We start from the raw sequence: 19,724 nt of genomic DNA, 5'->3' as shown, positions 1-19,724 counted from the left end.
TGACATCTTCGTGCTAACATCATCACGACTTTATGATATCTTCGTGCTTACGTCCTCACGACTTAATGATATTTTCGTTCCAATGTCAACACGACTTATGATGACTTCGTGTTTATGTTATCACGAACTATTACCTAACTTTGTGCTTACTTGATCACAAGTTATGACTTAAGTTCGTGTTATACTAAAGAAGATCTTAGTTGATGAATGTCTTCGTGCTTACTATTTTACCCTACAATTTGGTGTCTGAATTTGTCTTTAACTTTTCAAAAATAATTTTTTCTGAGACGTTTTTACCATAGCACGTTTTTACTGAATTTGTCTCTAACGATCCCAGCCAGGGGCTCTGCCCCTTGGACCCCGCCAGGGGCTGCAGCCCCTTGGACCCTGCTCCCAGGGGCGCTGCCCCCGGACCCCCATAATGTGTAGGGGCTTCGCACTAATGTACATGGTTTCATCATTTGTGCCCAAAGGTCAAATATGATTCTCATGGTGCGTTCTTTTCCTTTTAGATAATGAACACTAAGTATATTGATTCTGCCCAAAGGTGATTTAATACACTTTGTGTGCTAAAAGGAATATTTTTTCATGCATAAGATACACGATTCTTAATTTTGTGCCCAAAGGTCAAAAGATAAGCGTTATGCTGCATGACCCTGATGCTCATGTGTACTTAGATTTTAGTTACTTCTGCCCAAAGGTGATGTAAATCTAAGTAGAGCCTTATGTCAACTTATTGTTTTGGTGTTACAATAGGTTACCTATCACTGACTTCATTAGTATAATGGTCTTAGTCTCATTACTTTTAGGAACATTACTTTAGCCTCTTACGTATTTAGGCATTACGTTAGTTCCATTACTTTTAGAGACATTACTTAAAAGCCTTGGATATCTAATTATGTTATTATAAGGAACATTATTATTAGCCATTAGTTAAGTTTAGGCATTACTTTAGTTCTATTAGTTTTATAGATATTGCTTAGTCTGCCTTAGATAGCTAATTATGTCACTATAATCTTATTGCCCTTAGTTTTAGGCATTACTTTAATAATCTTTTATTACTTGTATCATAAATTGATATCCTCCTTATTTCCACTGTAGTACCTAACTTAGGCATTAAGTCGCTTATTGATGCAAACTTTGCTTTATGAAAGGATTAATCACCTCTAACTCTAAAGATGCTAGACCTTGACTATGTCATTCACCATAATGAACCCACTGCTTTACTACTAAGTTTTGCAGCTCAGAAAGCGAATTTTAAGTGGGATAGGGCGAATCACTTGCACTAATGATGGTTAGGAACTTCATCAATTAAAGTATCTGAGGGAATGTATAAGGCGTATGCAAGTAGCTTAAATACAAAGGAAATAGCAGTATTTGTGAACACATAATGAATATGACTGACATGACTCATAAGTTTAAGAGTCCTAAAATGGAAGTCTTTGACAATTTTCTTGTGCATTTTCTAATGACCCCATTGCATGCTCATTTTGATACCTTCAAAAATTAACTTTAGCGCTATGAAGGATAAATGGTCGATGAGTGAACTAAATGCAATGTGTATGCAAGAAAATGTTCGTCTTAAGTTGGGCAAACCTAAAGTGTTCACCTTACTACCACTGCTAATACCATTAAGAGGAAAGATATGACAATAATAAGACTGCAAATAAAGTTCAAAAGGATAATCATGGTGTTATTGCCTCTAGCTTTAAGTCCTTGACTAGCAATCCTAACTGCAAATTCTCATTGTGCCCAAATTGCCTTAATTTCAAGGAACTGCTAGCTAAGAAAGGTAACTTATTTCATGTAATATTTGATTTATTTATGATTGATGTACTTCTTAATACATGTGTGAGTGATTCTAGTTCTATGATTCATGTTATCAACATTCAACTCTATAATGGAGTTCCATACAATCCAGAAGCTATCAAATGACCAAAGAAAGCTTAGAGTTGGAAGGGTTGATCTCTCATATGTTAAAACCATGGAGACTTATGATTTACATATAAACACTTGAAAGCGTATTAGACTAATGGACACCTTATGTGTACCGAGAATTTCTCGGAACCTTGTATCTATTTCTCTAGTTTTAGACCTTGAAAGTTATGTAATAATTAATGGTTACGACGAGATTGTCATTACTCATAATAATGAATTTCTTGGTCATAGTTTATTGAATGGATTGTTGTATAAGTTAGAACTAGATCATAATTTCTCACAGTCTTTGTTGTCTCCTAATATTGATGACATAACTAAAACAAAGACAAAATCACCTAACTAATTAAGAGAATTACTCCATGTAGTAGCATAAATACCTTAGACACATCTCACGAGTTTGCATGATACGACTCATAAAGGATGGAATATTACATTCTCTTGACTTTAGTGATTTTGAAACATGTATTCAATGGCTTAAGGGATTAAGAAAGGAGCCACTAGAAGTTCCAACTTGTTGGAAATAATTCACTCTGATGTTAGTGGGCCCTATCCCGCATCCATGCATCATTTATTAGAATCATTAACGATTATTCACATTATATGCACCTATATTTGATCTGAACCCTTAGAGACTTTTATTGATCTTGTAACTTTGGTTTTAAACCAACTTGATCATAAAATAAAAGTTGTGAGATCAGATAGAGGAGGTGAGTATTATGGTTGACATATTGATATTGGTTAAGCTCTTAATCATTTCCATAACTTTTGAAAGGAACAAGACATAAGTAACCAATATACCATGTTTGGTTCTCCTCAACGAATTTATGTTGTTAAAAGGAGAAATAGAACCTTAACGGACATGGTGAAAAGTATGTTTGTCAACACTAACTTACCTACTTTCCTTTGGACTGAGGCCTTACGCATAACTGTTCATATACTCAATAAGAATTCCATTAGAAATTGTCCTTAAGACTCCAACAGAAAGGAAACTAAGTCTAAAATATATGAACGTATGAGGTTGTTCTGCCAAAGCATAACTCTATAACCCTAACTTAAAGAAACTGAATCCTAAATCACTTACTTGTTTCTTTATCGATTATTAGTCTTACTGTCTTTCCTACACTACTAGCATTATTGACACGTAGCATGTCATTGTTTCCGAGAACTAAGAGATCAGTGGGAGCACGACAAATCATAACTTAAGATTTGCAGGAAGTACAAGAAGCGGGGAAACCACTTGTCGGTTATTATTACTCCTCCGATAACTCCTCTTGTACCCAACGCTGCTCCTAATATCACTGATTCACTTTCTCCTAATCAAAATCAAAAACCTAATCCTCCTAATAGAGATATTACTAATGTTAAAGAATCTTATTAATAATGCTAAAGCAAAGCATCTTACTACTAATGCTAAAGCATCTTCCTTATTGAACCTGAAAATCAACTCAGGAGATCATCTAGGTCACGCAAGACCATAACTTTGATGATTTCATTATTTAACTGAAGTTGAGGACAATGGAAAGCTTACTGATCCTACCTCTTATTAAGATGCCATTAATAGCGATCATGCCACTTAGTGGGATGAAGGCATAATTTGAGAGCTTAATTCCATATAGCATAATGACGTTTGGGACTTGGTTGAATTTCTTGAAGAATCCAAATCTATAAGTTGTAAGTGGATCTTCAAAACCAAATTAGACCCGAATGGAAACGTCAAACGCTATAAGGCCATAACCATTTGCGAAGGGATTTACTCAAAAGGAAGGAATCGATTATCAATAGACCTTATCTCCTGTCTCATAAAGATTCCTTAAGGATCATCATGGCATTCGTATCTCATTATGATTTAGAGTTACATTAGATGGATGTCAAGACCACTTTCCTAAATGCAAACTTGCATTAAGACGGATACATGTGAACCTGAAGTTCCATAAAGTAAATAGCACATGATCTGCAAGTTGAATAAATCCATATACAGGTTGAAGCAAGCATCACTAAAATGGTACGTTAAGTTTAATGAAGTCATAAGAGGACAAGACTTCCTAAGAAAATCAAGTGGATTAATGCATCTAGCTCAAGATCAGTGGGAGTAAATTTACAATCCTTGTTTTGCACGTGGATGATATACTTGCAAATAACAACTTGGATATGTTGCATGAGTCGAAGCGTTTACTTTTCGCAGAATGTCGACATAAAAGATCTCGGTGATGCCTTTAATGTCACAGGTATCGAAATACATCGGGATAGGCGTAATGATGTTCTAGTTCTTTCTCAAAAGGCTTATATTGAACACATCTTTGAACGACATAACATGCAACACTACACACCCACTATAGATCTATTAGTAAAAGGAAACGTATGTGATTGTTTCCAAAGCTGAACATTGAGATTAAAGAAAGGGCAAATGAGGATGATATCTTACTCATAAGTAGTTGAGAGCATTATGTACGCCCAGGTCTGTACTCGTCCAGATATCGCTCATATTGCCGGTATGCTTGGGAGTTAAGTATATAATCCCGGATTAGCATATTGGAAAATGGCTAAAAAGGTTCTACGATATCTACAAAGGACTAAAGACTACATATTAACTTATAGAAGAGGTGACAACTTAGAAGTAGTGGGATGTTCTAATTCCAATAAGAAATCTACTTCTGGATGTATATTTATGATTAGCTGGCAAACCAATCTTTTGACGGAGTCATAAGTAGAAACTGACTGCAACGTCTACCATGATGTCTGAACGTTCATAATTTCATGTCATGAGATGTTGTTGAAGAACCTGGTCAGTGGACTCGAAAGTCGTCAACTTTATTATTAAACCATTGAAGTTTTACTGTGATAACTCAGCTACCGTAATTTTTGAACAGTAAAAGTTCAACTGGCGCTGAGATGTATCTTGATACAAAGTATCTGTTTGTGAACAGATTGAGGAAAATGTTCTTTGTATTGAGTACATAAGTACACATAATATGCTAGTGGATCCAATGACCGAAGGTCTTCCTCCTAAAATCTTCGTAGGATACGTATCGAAGATGAGGCTTACTTAAAGACATATTATGATAGCATGTTGTACTTATTGGTCATTATTATTATGTTAATTAAAATTTTCCTCCTTATTCAGATTTTGTTTGTCTATTAGTTACACTTCGAGCTCATAACAGTGTAAAGACATTATATAACAAAATTTGTCATAGTCAATTGATCATTGCTTATTAGTTTTAAATTTGAGTCATAGTTTGACTAGTGGGGGTCCTGAGTTGATGTTCTTCTCTACGACTGTACTTATTGGCTATGATTTCAGTTTAAAACAAAATGAGTATTATTCCGGAACTTATTTGAATACTCATAGATAAATGATCGCTTGGTCAAGTGGGAGAATGTTGGAACCACGTTAGTGTGACCATCACTGATCATGTATCATTCCTGATATGATAATTGACAATAACTGAAATCCCTATGTCTAGGTAAATATATGATGGGTGTATTTACTCTTAGAGACGTAGTATAGGGTTTCCCATTAGGTGATTGTAACTAAGAGGACTAATGGTACACACATTAAACACCAGAAGGGTTGAATGTGTAAATACTAAAGGGTTGAATGTGTAATTACTCTCATTATAAATAGAGGGTAATTAACCCTAAGTTAAGGTTAATCCCAACACATAATAAACCCTAATTTTCGTGTGTGTATTCCTCTCTAATTCGTGCATCATGTTCCAGCCGAATTTATCATCCCATTATTACTCAATCACCTTGTTATGGGAACCCGAAATCAATAGCAATTATGTTTTAATGTTCTTACAGGTTCCACAGGACGATTGAGGATGTTTTATCACTCGAATCGAATCATGTTTATTCCAACAACTATACTTTTTTTATTTTATTTTGATAAAGGTAACCAAAAAACTAACATGAAAACTTCTGTCATACTGGGCTAATAATATTTTGTACTATAAAATAGTTGCTTTAATAATTAATGGATCAATTAAAGCTTCCGATTTATTCGAATTGATTTTTGTTTTTAACTTTGATTTTTATTTACTCCCTCCGTGCTATTTTAATTGTCATGTTGACTAACTTTGACCGTAAATAACTTTGTTTGTACTATATAATAGTTGATGAAACTCATATAAACGAAAAGTACATCAAAAACTCAATCCATTTATATATTTTATATCAAGTGTTACATGACACAAACAAAATTATTTACGGTTAAAGTTAGTCAACATAACAACTAAAATGGGACGGAGGAAGTATATTTTTTATATATGAAGTTATAATTTTTAATCAATAATTTTAATATAATATATTAGCTAGGACCCTCTTTCAACGAACCGATTAAGAAGATGTTGACTTTAGTGACTTATTATTAACATTTAACACTTCTGAGTTTATTTTTATCATGAAACGGGTCAAAATCTAGTGCCACCATGGCACCATCAAACCAGACCCGGATATCCATGTCTGGATAAAGAGAATATGGTTCCTTCCTTCCTAGTCAACTATGAACAACACAACAGAAACCAAATATATACACATCATCTATATACCCATGAGAGCCTTGTGTCTTATATTTTTCTCCCCATTTCCAAGCAGTCATTTGCTATTATTCTATGACGATGATTGTTGCTCAGGTCATCTGTCCGTCGTCCATAACTCCCCAACAACAAATTAATACTCCTTCTATCTCAACATTAAAATGCAAAATTCTTCCTTCAAATAATTCTTTATTCAACAAACACCCACTTCGATTGTGCTCATCCTCTTCTCTTAAACAAAAAAGATATTCAAGATTTTCAATAAGTTGTTCTGTTGATAATGATTCTACTGCTGCAAAACAGGTTTAATGCAATCTCCTTTGCTTTGCTTAGTTTATATTTTGCTGGGAATTCATAAATTTTGAAACTTGAAAGTGAATTGTTTTGTGCAGAGGTGTGTTGTTAAAGAGAAAAGTGTTTCTGTGGTTCTTCTTGCTGGAGGGAAAGGAAAAAGAATGGGTGTATGTCTCTCCCCTTTATTTTCATTTCTGTTTTGCTTCAAAATGTTTACTTTTTTACAACAGCAGCAAGACTTACTAAAAAACTTAGGAAACCAAGATTACATTAATTCGGGCTAATCCGATAGTACACAACACAATAAAAGTGTTCTAAGTTGAATACATACATCTTCGGAACACTTATTTACCAATGCTTGAGAATTACTAACTAATCTAAAGAGTTTGTGTTACCCAATTGCTCATACTATCTTATCTTAATTGGTAGATATAAGGAGTGCCAGTATAGTCGACTCTTGATACATGAATTAATCCTTATTAGCTTACTACACAGCTAATTTTAATAGGACCGATATAGCAATTAAATTTAACTGGGAAGAGCATGAATTTATTGACAGTTTTTGAACTCATGAAAGTTAGAGTATGTTAATTTTTATTGGTTTGTATCTATACTTGCTAAGTATGTGTTGCTCTCCATGTATGTGTTACTCCTTCCATCCCGAAATAAGTTTCCACTTCTGAACATTAAAGATATTAACTTTACCAATTTGCCCTTGATTGAATTTCTCAAATAATATGCGGCTGTGCAAAAAACAAGGATAATCTTTTCATCTTTCTACTATAGAATGCAATGATTAACCATCTGCTACATATTTGTGTCTTTTTATTGTGGACACTGATTTTGGCACAGAGGGAGTACTACTTACTCATTGCTGTTGTTACTACTGTTATTATGTTATGTTGGCACGTAAGATGACGTTTTTGCTTTATCTTTTTTTTTTTTTTTGCAACTAGGCAAGCATGCCAAAGCAGTACCTTCCACTTTTAGGACAGCCGATTGCTTTGTATAGGTAATTCGGTAACTACTTAAAGTCCTGTCCCAATAATCATATTAACGAAAGAGTCATCAATATTTATTGATCCTGAAGGAGCACCATTCTTATTTTGACCACTGTCAACCATCTGGATGATATAATAAAATAACAAAAGTTGCTTTCTTTTATCAATTAAGAATGTTTGCCACGGCTGCAGGGTGATTTTATTGACCTTGGTAACGGTAGTTAGTGTAAAATGGCCAAAGCACGCCCTCTTTGACTGTCTTGCTACTTTTTAGAGATGGCTATTTTTATCCCACTTATATGTGAGTCAGTTCTAGCTATTTCTAACGGGCCAATGTATAAACATCAGCAATGTCTGAAATGCATTTTTTTTGTGCTTGAAAACTAAAATGCACTTTGTCTATAAATTGTTATTATTAAATTATATTGTTTTTGTGATCATATTTTGACAGACTAATTGTTTATCAGCAAAAATTCCAATGTTTTCTACAAATACTGCTTCAGGTCAATCCAACCTACTTTGATTCATAAATAAAAGTCATCCATTACCCAACCAACATGACCCTGCCCAAGTTTCCATCTTTACTTGTTTTAAACGTGTGGGTAGTTATTCGATTTTTAAACAGCTGCTTCGTCTGTCTGCAGTTTCTACACTTTTTCAACGATGCATGAAGTTAAGGAAATTGTTGTAGTTTGTGATCCATCTTACCAGGACATTTTCGAAGGTCTGAACATATAGCTGTACATATATGATCTCTTGTGTGCGAGCAACTTTTTTTTGCTCCCTTCATATAGAGATAGTAATGGGTTCACTGCTGTTTTTTGTTTTCTCGGGCATGAACGAAGCTAAATTGTTACATATTTCACCAGACTCCAGAGGAAAGATCAATGTGGACCTAAAATTTGCATTGCCCGGAAAGGAAAGACAAGATTCTGTGTACAGTGGACTTCAGGTTTATTTCAATAATTCTTGTCATTTATTTGTTTTCTTATATATTTTAATGATTTGCAGGGTGAGGAATCACACATTATTAGTAAATTAATGTTTTCCCCCTTCTTCTGATCAACAGACAATCGATAGAAACTCTGAACTTGTGTGTATTCACGATTCTGCTAGACCATTGGTAACATCCAGTGATGTAGAAAAGGTTTGTTAGTTGAATATTAAGTTGCATCTTAAACAATCATCATCTGATTTATTCGAGTTGAATATGCATTGATAACAAGACTTTCTCTCTAAATATATAAACAGAACATTGTGTCATTTAATTGATGATATGTTGATACATGGGTGAGTTTAAAAGGGATCAACTTTGTGAAAAGGTCCTACAAACTCCGTTTGTGCGTCACAAACCAAGTTTTTGTATAAAAGGAAATAAGGGTATGAATGTCACATATGTGTGATGCCTTAAGTAAGTTTTGTCATGAGCATACAATGTTTTGGCATGGACATTACAGATTTTGGATAAAAACTTCCAATGTAGAAAATACCCATTGAAGTTTTTATTATATGTTTCGAAAACCTCGTGTGCAACTGTAAAGAGCTGGTAAACATTGAAAATGAATTAAAATATAAAAATTGTTCAAGTGGGAAATTAAAATGCTCATCTTCTTAGATATCTACTGAAATTTTTTAAAAACCATTCTTATGCAGCTATTTGTAGCTGGTAAAATCATTAAAAACATTTCGTGTGCTCTTACCTTTCTCTTCAATGTCGACCTTTTATTTCATAAATTCCCCTGTGTGTGTGTGCACGCGCATGTGCTCACACGTGCATCTATGTAGACATTCATCTATATAAGAACGGCATTTGAAATGATGCACAATAAACAGACATGAGTCTTGATAATCTATTCAAATCAGGTCCTATGGTTATTATTTCTTCAATATCAGAATGCAACAATTTGAAGTCTTGTTGCCTTGCATGTAAAATTCCTATTAAAACTCCAAAAGCATTATATTGCCATTCACAAACTGGAAGCATCTGCAAGTTCTTTCTTATATTCTTGTTGATCTCTTCATAGGTTCTGAATGATGGGTTGCGAGTTGGAGCTGCAGTTCTCGGTGTTCCTGCTAAAGCTACTATCAAAGAGGTATCTACATCGGATAGCAAAACAAAATTCCTATATATGTAATATATTGAGTTTTCTAGATACTAGTGAAAGATTTGCTTGAATCTGCATATGACGATTATACTATCTCAAAATCTGGGATTGTTTAAAATGACTTCAAGACATTATAAGTATCTCTTGTAGGTGTAGCTGATTTTTATTAATGGTGGTAAATATAACCCATTTACTAATGAGTCACTTGTTTTAGTTTATTTCTAAATCGTCAAATAGGTGAAGTATTATTATTTCATTTTACTATTAAAAAGGTTTTGCAAAACGGAGGCACGCAATTTGCCAATATCTATTTTGTTGTCACTATCTTTGCTTATCTAGAAATTTTTCTAGCTACTTAAACCCATTACACTACATTATTAAGAATTTGTTCAAGTTTGTAGAGTGTTTAATGTTGGTACGTATAATGATTGTGTTGATTTTAATATATGTTGAAGGGAAATAGTGAGTCATTTGTGGTCAAGACCTTAGATCGGAAAACACTTTGGGAAATGCAAACTCCACAGGTGATGTAACGAAAGCATCTCCTCTACAATAAATAGAAAATTCATAGCTCGCCATCCTGATATTGTTTAATTCCCATTTATGTGGGGGTCAATCTTTTCATCTGTAGGTCATCAAGCCTGATTTGTTGAAGCAAGGTTTTGAGCTTGTAAATAGGTACCAGATTCAATTTATTTTAATTAATAGCAGTTGCAATTTTGACCTATCTGCTTATGAAAGGATCAATTTGGGCTATAATATCTCTAACATGTCATATTTAAAAAATCAAAATATTTAGTTATAAAGAGAACAGGTCAAAGAGGTTGAAGGACCCAAAGTGTCTTTTGTTTTATGCGACCTACTAAAATCTTGTATTCAAAAGATTTGATTTACAATGTAAGAATAGATCACATTAAACACGATTATTTATAAAATATAATAATGGATAAACACTACTCATTAGGGTCAACACAACCAAATCGGGCTGTTTTAACCTATGCCACAACGTATACATTATGACCCATTACCCAACCTGCCCCCATCCATCCCATTTGCATCCTTACCTATTAAAGAAGATGGCCCTCCTTTGCTTCTTTTTAGTAGAAAGGTTGATAACCGGCAAGGCGACAACCTAAACTGGCCCACAATTGCCTGCCTAACCAAAATGTAGAGGTATACCTGACTCATTCAATGGTTGTGCTTATGGGGTGCCCCGACTTGAACTGAAGACCTTGTGCTATTTGTGCAAGGCTCGACAATTGTCATTTTAAACTCAAGATGAGAAAAGTATTGATATTTGCTCCTTTCTTAAAAACTTTTCAATCTTTATGGTTACACAACAGAGAAAACCTTGAAGTCACGGATGATGTGTCGATTGTTGAGCACCTCAAACATCCTGTCTACATCACAGAAGGATCTTATACAAACATCAAGGTACATTATTCTTTTTTGAATATAACGGGATACAAACTAGTTTTTGAGGATAAGTGACTTATTTTTTCACTTCAAAACTGGTTTAGACTTGTCCCTTGTTCCTTTTGGAAACTTTTGGTACCGTATACTAAGTAATGATTATATATCTCGTGAATGAGAACTGTCCATATCCATTGTGGAAAAGTTATACTCTGTATCAGATCAGAAGGTTATTTCATAGACTTTACCCCCCATTTAAAAGTATGCCTAACCTTTTTGATGGGTACGTATAATACATACATGTGTGTAGGAAGCACCAAAGTATATATAAAGAAAGTCCCATCTTTGTGGCATGCAGGTTACAACTCCTGATGATTTATTACTTGCTGAAAGAATACTAAACACCACGTCGCCTGTGCCAGCATAAACATTCATTTTCTGTGACCCCGTAAATGTTAACTTGAGTTGAATGGTGGTTGTGTGATTCTCGAAAAGGCCGCACACATTTTCCCCCCTGTATCTTTAGTGTAAACCAATTAACTTTACATATTGCAATATAAGATTTTCATATTACTTTTTTGAAATGTTTCTATTATATTTTGTAATAATTCTAAGATTGAGAAGGTTTGTATCTTGAATAATGAATATGATCCTCTATCTGTTTTCCGTCAATGACTCCTAATAGGTCACGAACTAGACTGTAATCATGTATTCTCTCAAAATAATAATGTAGATTACGGAAGTATGCGTAGACCATAGCCTTCTTGTTAGACTTCTCAAAGTAAGATCTTGGCCTCAGATGAAAGCGGAAAAGAAGCGACTTGAACACATCCTCAATCACTTTTGCAGGGGAGAAAGGCCACGCTTATTCTTTTCGTCCCTTTTGACTTATTTTTTAGCAATGTCTCTACCGGTCCACCATCTATGTGATTAACTCGTCCATAACCTTTACCTATCAATCCATTTACGTTTTGCCAAGTGGTACTCACATAGGAATATTATAAACACACCCTGTTCTTGAGAAAGTAACTTGGAGTTGAAGACATTGTGACGTATAGTGCCCCGTATTTTATTGTTAGGATGGAAATCAAACAAGAACAAACGATTAGGCCCGTTTGTTGGTTAAAAAAGTTTTCTAGTTTTTCATTATAGAAAAGTTAAAAACATTGTTTTTTGTTTTCTTGAAAAACGTTCTTAAAAAACTGTTATTAGAACGCGGTTTTTATTTTTCATGTTTGCTTGAGAGACAAAAATGAAAAACAAGGGGTGTTATCCGTAATCAAATGCACCCTAAATTCTCCAAGTGACAAGAGTCACATAAATCATTGTTATATAAGATCATACAAATTAGTATTTCCATTTTATATATATAATTTTTTGGTTATTATAAATACTCAAAATAAAAACGGATAAGGTTTTAAATATTCAATACTTTGGCATGACAGGGGCTTTTTATTTTTGTTCATTTTGAATGTATTAAATAGTTGAATGTATAAATAATGTTTGTATGCATTAAATAAAAAAAAACTATGTAATTAAAGTTTATTTTTGTTTATTAAGTCAAATAAAAAACATGAATTTTGACTGAATGCATTAAGTTCTTAATTATTAAGTCTATTTTAGAAAAGATTAAAATGCCTTAAATATACAAAAGTTAACTGGAAACTTACAAGTATATATGCTGGCAAATTCATCTTCTTTTTGTCTTTTAAACTTATACACGATGCACCAGTTATCTAGAAGAAGTTTAAGTCTAAAAGAATGTACAACTTAAAAAGAAGATTAACTTGCCAGCATGTATACTTTTGCGACACCAAATTAGGTAATGAATGGAATAATAGAAATAGAATACGAACACAATGTAAAAGGACAACTCTTAAAAGCAATAATATTCCAAACCAAAAAATAAACACCATCACCATGCAGACGTAAAATATGTCTCAAAAACATCGGTTATCTGCTTTTTGGTTATTCGTAAGCTTTCCCTGGTTTGGTTTGATGATCCTTAATCAATTAGATGATCTTCGTATGCCAGTTGACAATCTATTAAATCAATCCTTCACCTGTCACAAAAAAAGAAAAAGAAAGATTAGGCTTTAAGGTATGACACAGCATTCGGGATATGAATCCTGTATAAATTTATTCACAGTAAAACAAAGAGCCTTGGTCTGGTGGCTTTAAGGTGTTTCTTATGGGATTCAAGTCTCGATGAGACAAAAGTGTAGAAATTAGTGTGTTTTGTTTGCAGTTCAAAAATAGATAAAAAGAGAGAATTCAAAGTGAAAGAATCCACAAACAGCACTTACGTAGTTCATCAAAGGAAATGCTGTTGATGCTTTCTCCTGTTTTAAAGAGCCGAATCTTTCCTGCAAGATCAACATGTAATACATCAAACATAAAATGTTTGAGAATTTATTTGCTGTGTCATTACTAAACATATCAGAAACTACATTCATAAACTTTCGATGGATGTTTATTGACCGAAGTTATAAAGCATATAAAACTCTTCTAATTTAAAATGTGTTTTCTATCCAATTAATAAGCATTTTATCTAGGACATCCAACAAGAAGAAGCCCTTCAGCCCAGCAGTATCGAGGTAGACTACTAACCAAGAGGTTGGGGATTCAAGACTCAAATTAGGTTCTAATATAAAAAAAAAATCTCGGAAAGGACAGAGTGCAAATTAGGTTCTAATATAAAAAAACTGTGTGAACTAATTGCCTTTCAAAAAAATCCAGCACGTCTCATACTATTTGATAATAATGATCCTATTCTATAAAGAAAGTTACCAGACATAGTCACATAACTATATGATGCATAGCCAAACTTCCAAAAACTGGAGAAACATTAGGAACTATACAACACAATAGCTTAGAAAGTTAGAATTCATGAAATTTGTGTTTGAAATGTCATAGCTGAATTTAACTCTAAGCTCCAAAAATACCCCAAGTACAGCGTTGTGTTAAATGTTTATAGCAAGGTCCAGTTGAAAAAAATATAAGGTTTACAGATGTCACCTTCAACCAACTTTTTTTTTTAAAAACAATCAATTCCACTTTTCCTAGATGAAAAAAGGGCCAATGCAATAGGAAAACAGGTCTAAAAACATTGACACAATCATACCACCTACTATATCATTCTATAATGAAAACAAATAAACTGGTACGGCGTAATATATTCAAATCAATGCATAAACCATGTGATTCGTGACACCGTAAATAAGATCAAGAAAATATAAGAGAAAAGATCAGACTTAAATAACAAAATCTGATCTGTTGTAAGTCTGGGTTGCTAAAAAGGCCTATCTTAGACTAATAGAAGGCTCAGATCCACCTGCATTACTATGTATCCAACTTTCGGAAGAACAAACAGGAGTTGGAGGAAACCTTTACTTTATAAAAAAATACGTGTAGTTTATGAGAAACTGAATCTTCTCATTGCTGTATTATAACCATCATGAATAAAGGCAAAAAGGAAAGGAAAAAAAAAAAAAAAGAGTTCCCGGTACTTTCAGGGTGCTAGTACAAGGGAAGTGTGAGCTTGTTACTTCTACTATCGAATATCAGTGGAATTCACATTGACATAGTAGAGCAATTAAGATCGATTCAAATATTTGCTCTCATCCGGTGTTATTTGTTTCGTTTACTTATTCTACCACTTGATCGACAGGCTTCTTTATAGGTCAAATAAGTTCTAATGCATCCCAAGGTCCTTCGTTTTCCGATCTAAAAGATCTGGCTTCAAGTTCAACACTTTGTTTTTACTACATTATAGTTATCAATTCAGAACAGTTATCTGATAGTCATAATTTTGTGCAGCACAAGAACATACATCTGCATTCAGATAACTTTTTCAAACGGTGATTTTTACTAAGAATCAAGTCTGCACACAACCACCACTTCATTCACTTCTTAGATTCATTCAACACTTAATTATATCGTTTGAGACTAAAGATAAAAATATGAACACGATGATGGGAGAATATACAATATGGATCTATTAGAGGATTTGCATAAGAGAAAACAAGCATTGTGGCAGAAGGTACAAGGATACTAAAAAGATATGTGTCAAAAAGACAAAAACCCAAAATCTTTGGAAACAGAGAAGCTTTAGGAGAAGAATCTTCCCAGAAGATGAATCAATACAGCACATAAGTTGGAAAGGCTAAGCATAACAAGTAACAGCCGAATCTTCTTTCAAAGGGATCTCGGACGCTTCTCTTACAATCAAGTTAGTAAATCCCACACCGGCCACACGTATTTGGCATGCATGATATATCTTGGTTGACATACCATTATTACCTTTTGAATCAGTCTCAAGTCTCTCGATTGGTACCACTATCACCCTGGCTAGTGAGCATAACAAGTTGGAAACAGAGTCCTAGTCAAGCCATTATTCATACTATCTTGATGCTGTTTTAGCCACAATATCAGGCATCATGCATCATGTATCAGCTCAGATTCATAATAATTCTATTTTATTGTTAGCTAACTAGAGGAGCTTACATAGTATTTGATTGCCCTTTGTCTTCATCTTCCTAGAAACTCTTCGGTTTTGATAGTGGGCAATGGTGCCTCGTTTCATTCTTCTCCAACAGCATTCATGTACCTCTTAAGTACAACAATACCAGGCACCTCTTAGTCTCTTACACATCCTTGTTACAAAGGTTGGTTTTTTTGAAAGGCAACTGTTTCTTCAAGACCTATTCCTAAAAAGATCCTAATTAAATAACAAGTGTAACCTAATATTATGGCTACCTTCAAATCCTAATACTAAAGTTAATTAAATAAAAAATAACCTAATTACTTAAAGAGAAAGAATTAGTGAAAACTAATATCATTGCCATGCTTGAGGTTTATCATTACCTGCCGACCGACAAATCACCTTGTCCTCAAGGTGGAATAACGCAACTTGCAAGTGTTTCTTTGACTTTCTGCCTCCCTGTTTTTCTTCCCATTCTTTTTCTTGAACCTGATCACCACCTTCCTCATCCACTAAAATGGTTTTAACAGTGGTTCCCTGACGCAAACTAATAGTTACAGAAACCCTTAGCTCGCTTATGGCCATTTTCTTCAACTTCTTGGATCCCAGAATTCTACTTGCTAACATCTAAAAAGCCTTGTGACACTCTAGGTATAGTCCCTTTTGCTCTAGTGCAAAGAATCTGTTCTGTTGGGTGTTCCATCAACAATCCTTGGAATTGTTAGTATTTGACTGCAAATGGTTGCTTGTTCTCAACCTATAAACCATGTGCTGCCTCACCTTCCAGACACAGTCCAACAGCGTCTAAGTGTCTAACCCCTCATACAAAGTCATCTAATTCATTCTAAGTAGTGCTCCTCGTGATTTAAACATTCCAGCACACAGATAGTCTTCGTTTTCAGTGGAATTCCTTTGGTGGTCTCACCTATATCAAAATAATTGATACCTTTTCCCATATTAATCACCTCAAAGCTGGCAAAAACACAACATTCATGCTAAAGCAGGGCTTTCTAGTAGCCTAAACAGTGTCTGATCAGGCCCACGATGGAAGTTTCCATCTTCAAAAGCACACTCGTCTTCTGGATGCCCATGTCATGTCATCTCTTATTACTGCCATGTTGAGGTTTATTATCCTGCTTATCACTAGTTTTACCACTTTATTCTACATATGTATTTGCTTCTTTTTATGATACAAAAAACAGATGCAGCAATTTAGAGGCTTCTCAAATTAAACCTCAACAATGCATGGCACACAACTGATCCATTTGAAACAACACAAAATGGAGAAAAAAGGCAACTACATGAGGGGGCATAATTTACCTCAAAGTTTCAAACACTTGCCTTAAAAGAGATTAAGATACCAAAAGACCTTAAGTACTAACTATAATTATTACTTCCTGAGAATTAGTATTTAATTGTGCGTATTTGTGGACTAATAGCTGACACTGGAGTTTTTGTAGCAACAACATTTAGCCAAGCAAGACAGCACTCTTTCATAAAATATGCAGAAATCATGGTAAACTAATTTCTAACAATCCGAATGCCTTTACCCTATCACTACTTTGAACCATTTCTTGGAGTTCATAACATACAGCTTTTGCTCCACATCCATAAAATTTGTCAAGATTTTAACTCCGGAACTCCCTCACATGTGTTCTAATCCAATGCTCAGAAGACAAACTGATAACCGCACTCCCTTTATATTACTGTATTATAAAACTAGCAATATTGGCTGACGTATAAATAATTTAAATTGTTATAGTATGAGCAGGAAACACAATTGGAGTAATAGAATTTTCTTTTACTTCCTTTTGTAGACTTCATGAACTTAATGCGTGATATAGAGGTTATAAATGATTTGATTGAATGGGCACGTACCATCCCGACGAATGCAGATCTCCGGTATGTTTTTAACTTCACCGTTGATACTATCATTGTAGACTCTTGTTTCGATATCACCTTCTACATAAACTGAGGAGCTGCACATACGTTCCCACGCATGAGAAAACAAAGACACAAAAACACATAATCAAGAACATCTACTTTTTGACAGGTATATAGATATATTGATACTTTTTGACAAATTGTTGAACTGCATATGCACCAAGATATTCATTGTGCACAGCAATACGATGCCATTGAGCCGGTTTTGGCAAGTCTTTAGCTCCAATTGTTCTTTGATCAAACATGCCTCCTGTGCCAACTGTAAAGATAGTGACTGTTTTGCCATTCCTCAAGATCTTTTGCATAGGTGGTTGCCCAATCTTTCCACATATAATTGCCTGTCAAAATAGAAATTAGTAATCAATCAGCTGCAGTAATAATAGTAGCAATAATAATAAATAAATAGATATTAATAGTGAAACTGATTGATTTAGTTTATATTTTATGTTAGGAGGGTCGAGAGTTGTCCAAAGTATAACTTTAATGAACAGCACGTCATAAACCATTTAATTTAATATCATCGAATGTGGTGATGATGATATTGTACTTTGTAACAACATATTGCATTCATTAACCTTTTTAAAAATATAAAATGGAAGAGGAACAAGCGTGCGAAAGAGATTTTTAGGTCTACTCAACCCATATTCACCAGTGTATAAAACTAGAAGCGATTTAAAAATCTTGTAATCAAAGTTTATTATTTGAGTTTTAAAACTTGTAACAAAATTGATATTCGAGTGGGAAGGTACAAGATTTTATGGCATAACTAGTTCCAGGTAGGAATACAAAATAACCTAACGATTACTGAAAGCTAAAAAGGGTAATCTATTGGTTCCATGAAAACAGAAAAACTCAAGCAATGAAAAAAAAGAGTGGATTAGAATAGACTAACTTTCAGTTTATTATAATGGGACAAGTGCATAATAACTCATGTATTTTTCTATTGTATACATCCACCAAGTAAAACCTATATGGTTGTCGCATTAGCAAAAGTAATCCATTGAACACGATATGAGTTTAATGAAACAAGTTATAACTATATACATACACTGGTTTATTACCCGTTAAATTTTTTGGAAAAAAGATCACCAAATGAATTCTTCAAGCAACCGTGACAATTTGTACCCGTCTCAAGGTACATGAAGATGGGATGAATAAACCGATGAGCACAACATGATTTGTTTGTTTTAATAGGCAACCTAATTCATTATAAATTGTTAACTCAACAAAAATAATTTTAAAAAAAATTCCTAATAACTTCTAACATTAGCTTATATGAGTATGTTAAGCTAGGATCCTCATATTTCAAACCTTTATATCGACTAAACTTTAATTTCATTAACTTTTCGAATTAATTAATTTATGGTAATTAGCAAACGTTTATTGCCACATAGGATTGTCAAAATACATTGGCAAAACTGTTTACATTCTACCTAAGACGATAGAGAAATCGGATACCTTATGAACACCGCGAAAACCCCAACCCTTTCGGGGATCAACGCCTTGCATTTCTAGCTCTGGTTTTTCACCAACAATGTCATCAACATCATCATCATTCTCATCATCATTGCCAATGCCCCCAGCAGAAAACATTCTTTTTTGCACGCCACCATTATTAACTTGTTCAGAAATATATATAATCCCAGTTAATAATTATTATTGCATACAAAAATGAGTATATATAAATATAAATAAGAATACCTCGTAGTGACAACCAGTTGTTGTTGTGGGATTTGAGGAAAGGGAGAAATTCGAGTAACGATGATCTTGTCTTGGTTGCCACTGAATTCATCATTCTTAACTTTTTTTTTTCTTTGTTATTAATTTTTTATTATTCGAGTTAGGGTTTATCACAGTGGTATAATTTTAGGGTTTTTGAAAGGTTCTAACTTGCTATATGCGGCCAAATATTTTTTCTGTTTTGAAGGAAGGAAAAAAGGAACTTTATTTTTTCTTTTCTTTTTTTTTTTCTAATTTAATTGACCGATGAAATGAAAATTTTTTCCAG

The 19,724-nt window shown here is 33.9% G+C and overlaps 2 protein-coding genes and 1 long non-coding RNA gene across 3 annotated transcripts; 1 reads left to right on the top strand and 2 right to left on the bottom strand.

The window, feature by feature from the left end:
- Positions 1–6,465: 6,465 nt before the first annotated feature.
- LOC122579292 (2-C-methyl-D-erythritol 4-phosphate cytidylyltransferase, chloroplastic) lies at positions 6,466–11,961 on the top strand. Its single transcript, XM_043751434.1, has 11 exons — positions 6,466–6,779; positions 6,869–6,937; positions 7,727–7,782; positions 8,416–8,495; positions 8,641–8,723; positions 8,841–8,918; positions 9,796–9,864; positions 10,332–10,400; positions 10,508–10,554; positions 11,220–11,310; positions 11,648–11,961. Exons 1-11 carry the CDS (start codon positions 6,552–6,554, stop codon positions 11,714–11,716), a joined length of 939 nt encoding a protein of 312 aa, XP_043607369.1. The 5' UTR covers positions 6,466–6,551; the 3' UTR covers positions 11,717–11,961.
- A 1,146-nt stretch (positions 11,962–13,107) lies between these two features.
- LOC122579077 (single-stranded DNA-binding protein, mitochondrial) lies at positions 13,108–19,633 on the bottom strand. Its single transcript, XM_043751169.1, has 6 exons — positions 19,418–19,633; positions 19,175–19,335; positions 17,846–18,054; positions 17,651–17,751; positions 13,596–13,655; positions 13,108–13,352 (listed from the first exon to the last, which is right to left on the bottom strand). Exons 1-6 carry the CDS (start codon positions 19,509–19,511, stop codon positions 13,336–13,338), a joined length of 642 nt encoding a protein of 213 aa, XP_043607104.1. The 5' UTR covers positions 19,512–19,633; the 3' UTR covers positions 13,108–13,335.
- LOC122579078 lies at positions 15,273–16,904 on the bottom strand. Its single transcript, XR_006320601.1, has 3 exons — positions 16,156–16,904; positions 15,796–16,009; positions 15,273–15,639 (listed from the first exon to the last, which is right to left on the bottom strand). It is a non-coding gene; the product is annotated as an uncharacterized LOC122579078 (long non-coding RNA).
- Positions 19,634–19,724: the final 91 nt, after the last annotated feature.

The sequence above is a fragment of the Erigeron canadensis genome, chromosome 8 (assembly GCF_010389155.1).
Source record: "Erigeron canadensis isolate Cc75 chromosome 8, C_canadensis_v1, whole genome shotgun sequence".
Taxonomy (NCBI): Eukaryota; Viridiplantae; Streptophyta; class Magnoliopsida; order Asterales; family Asteraceae; genus Erigeron; species Erigeron canadensis.
Note: the sequence above shows the minus strand (reverse complement) of the source record. Positions and strands in the feature narration are given on the sequence as shown.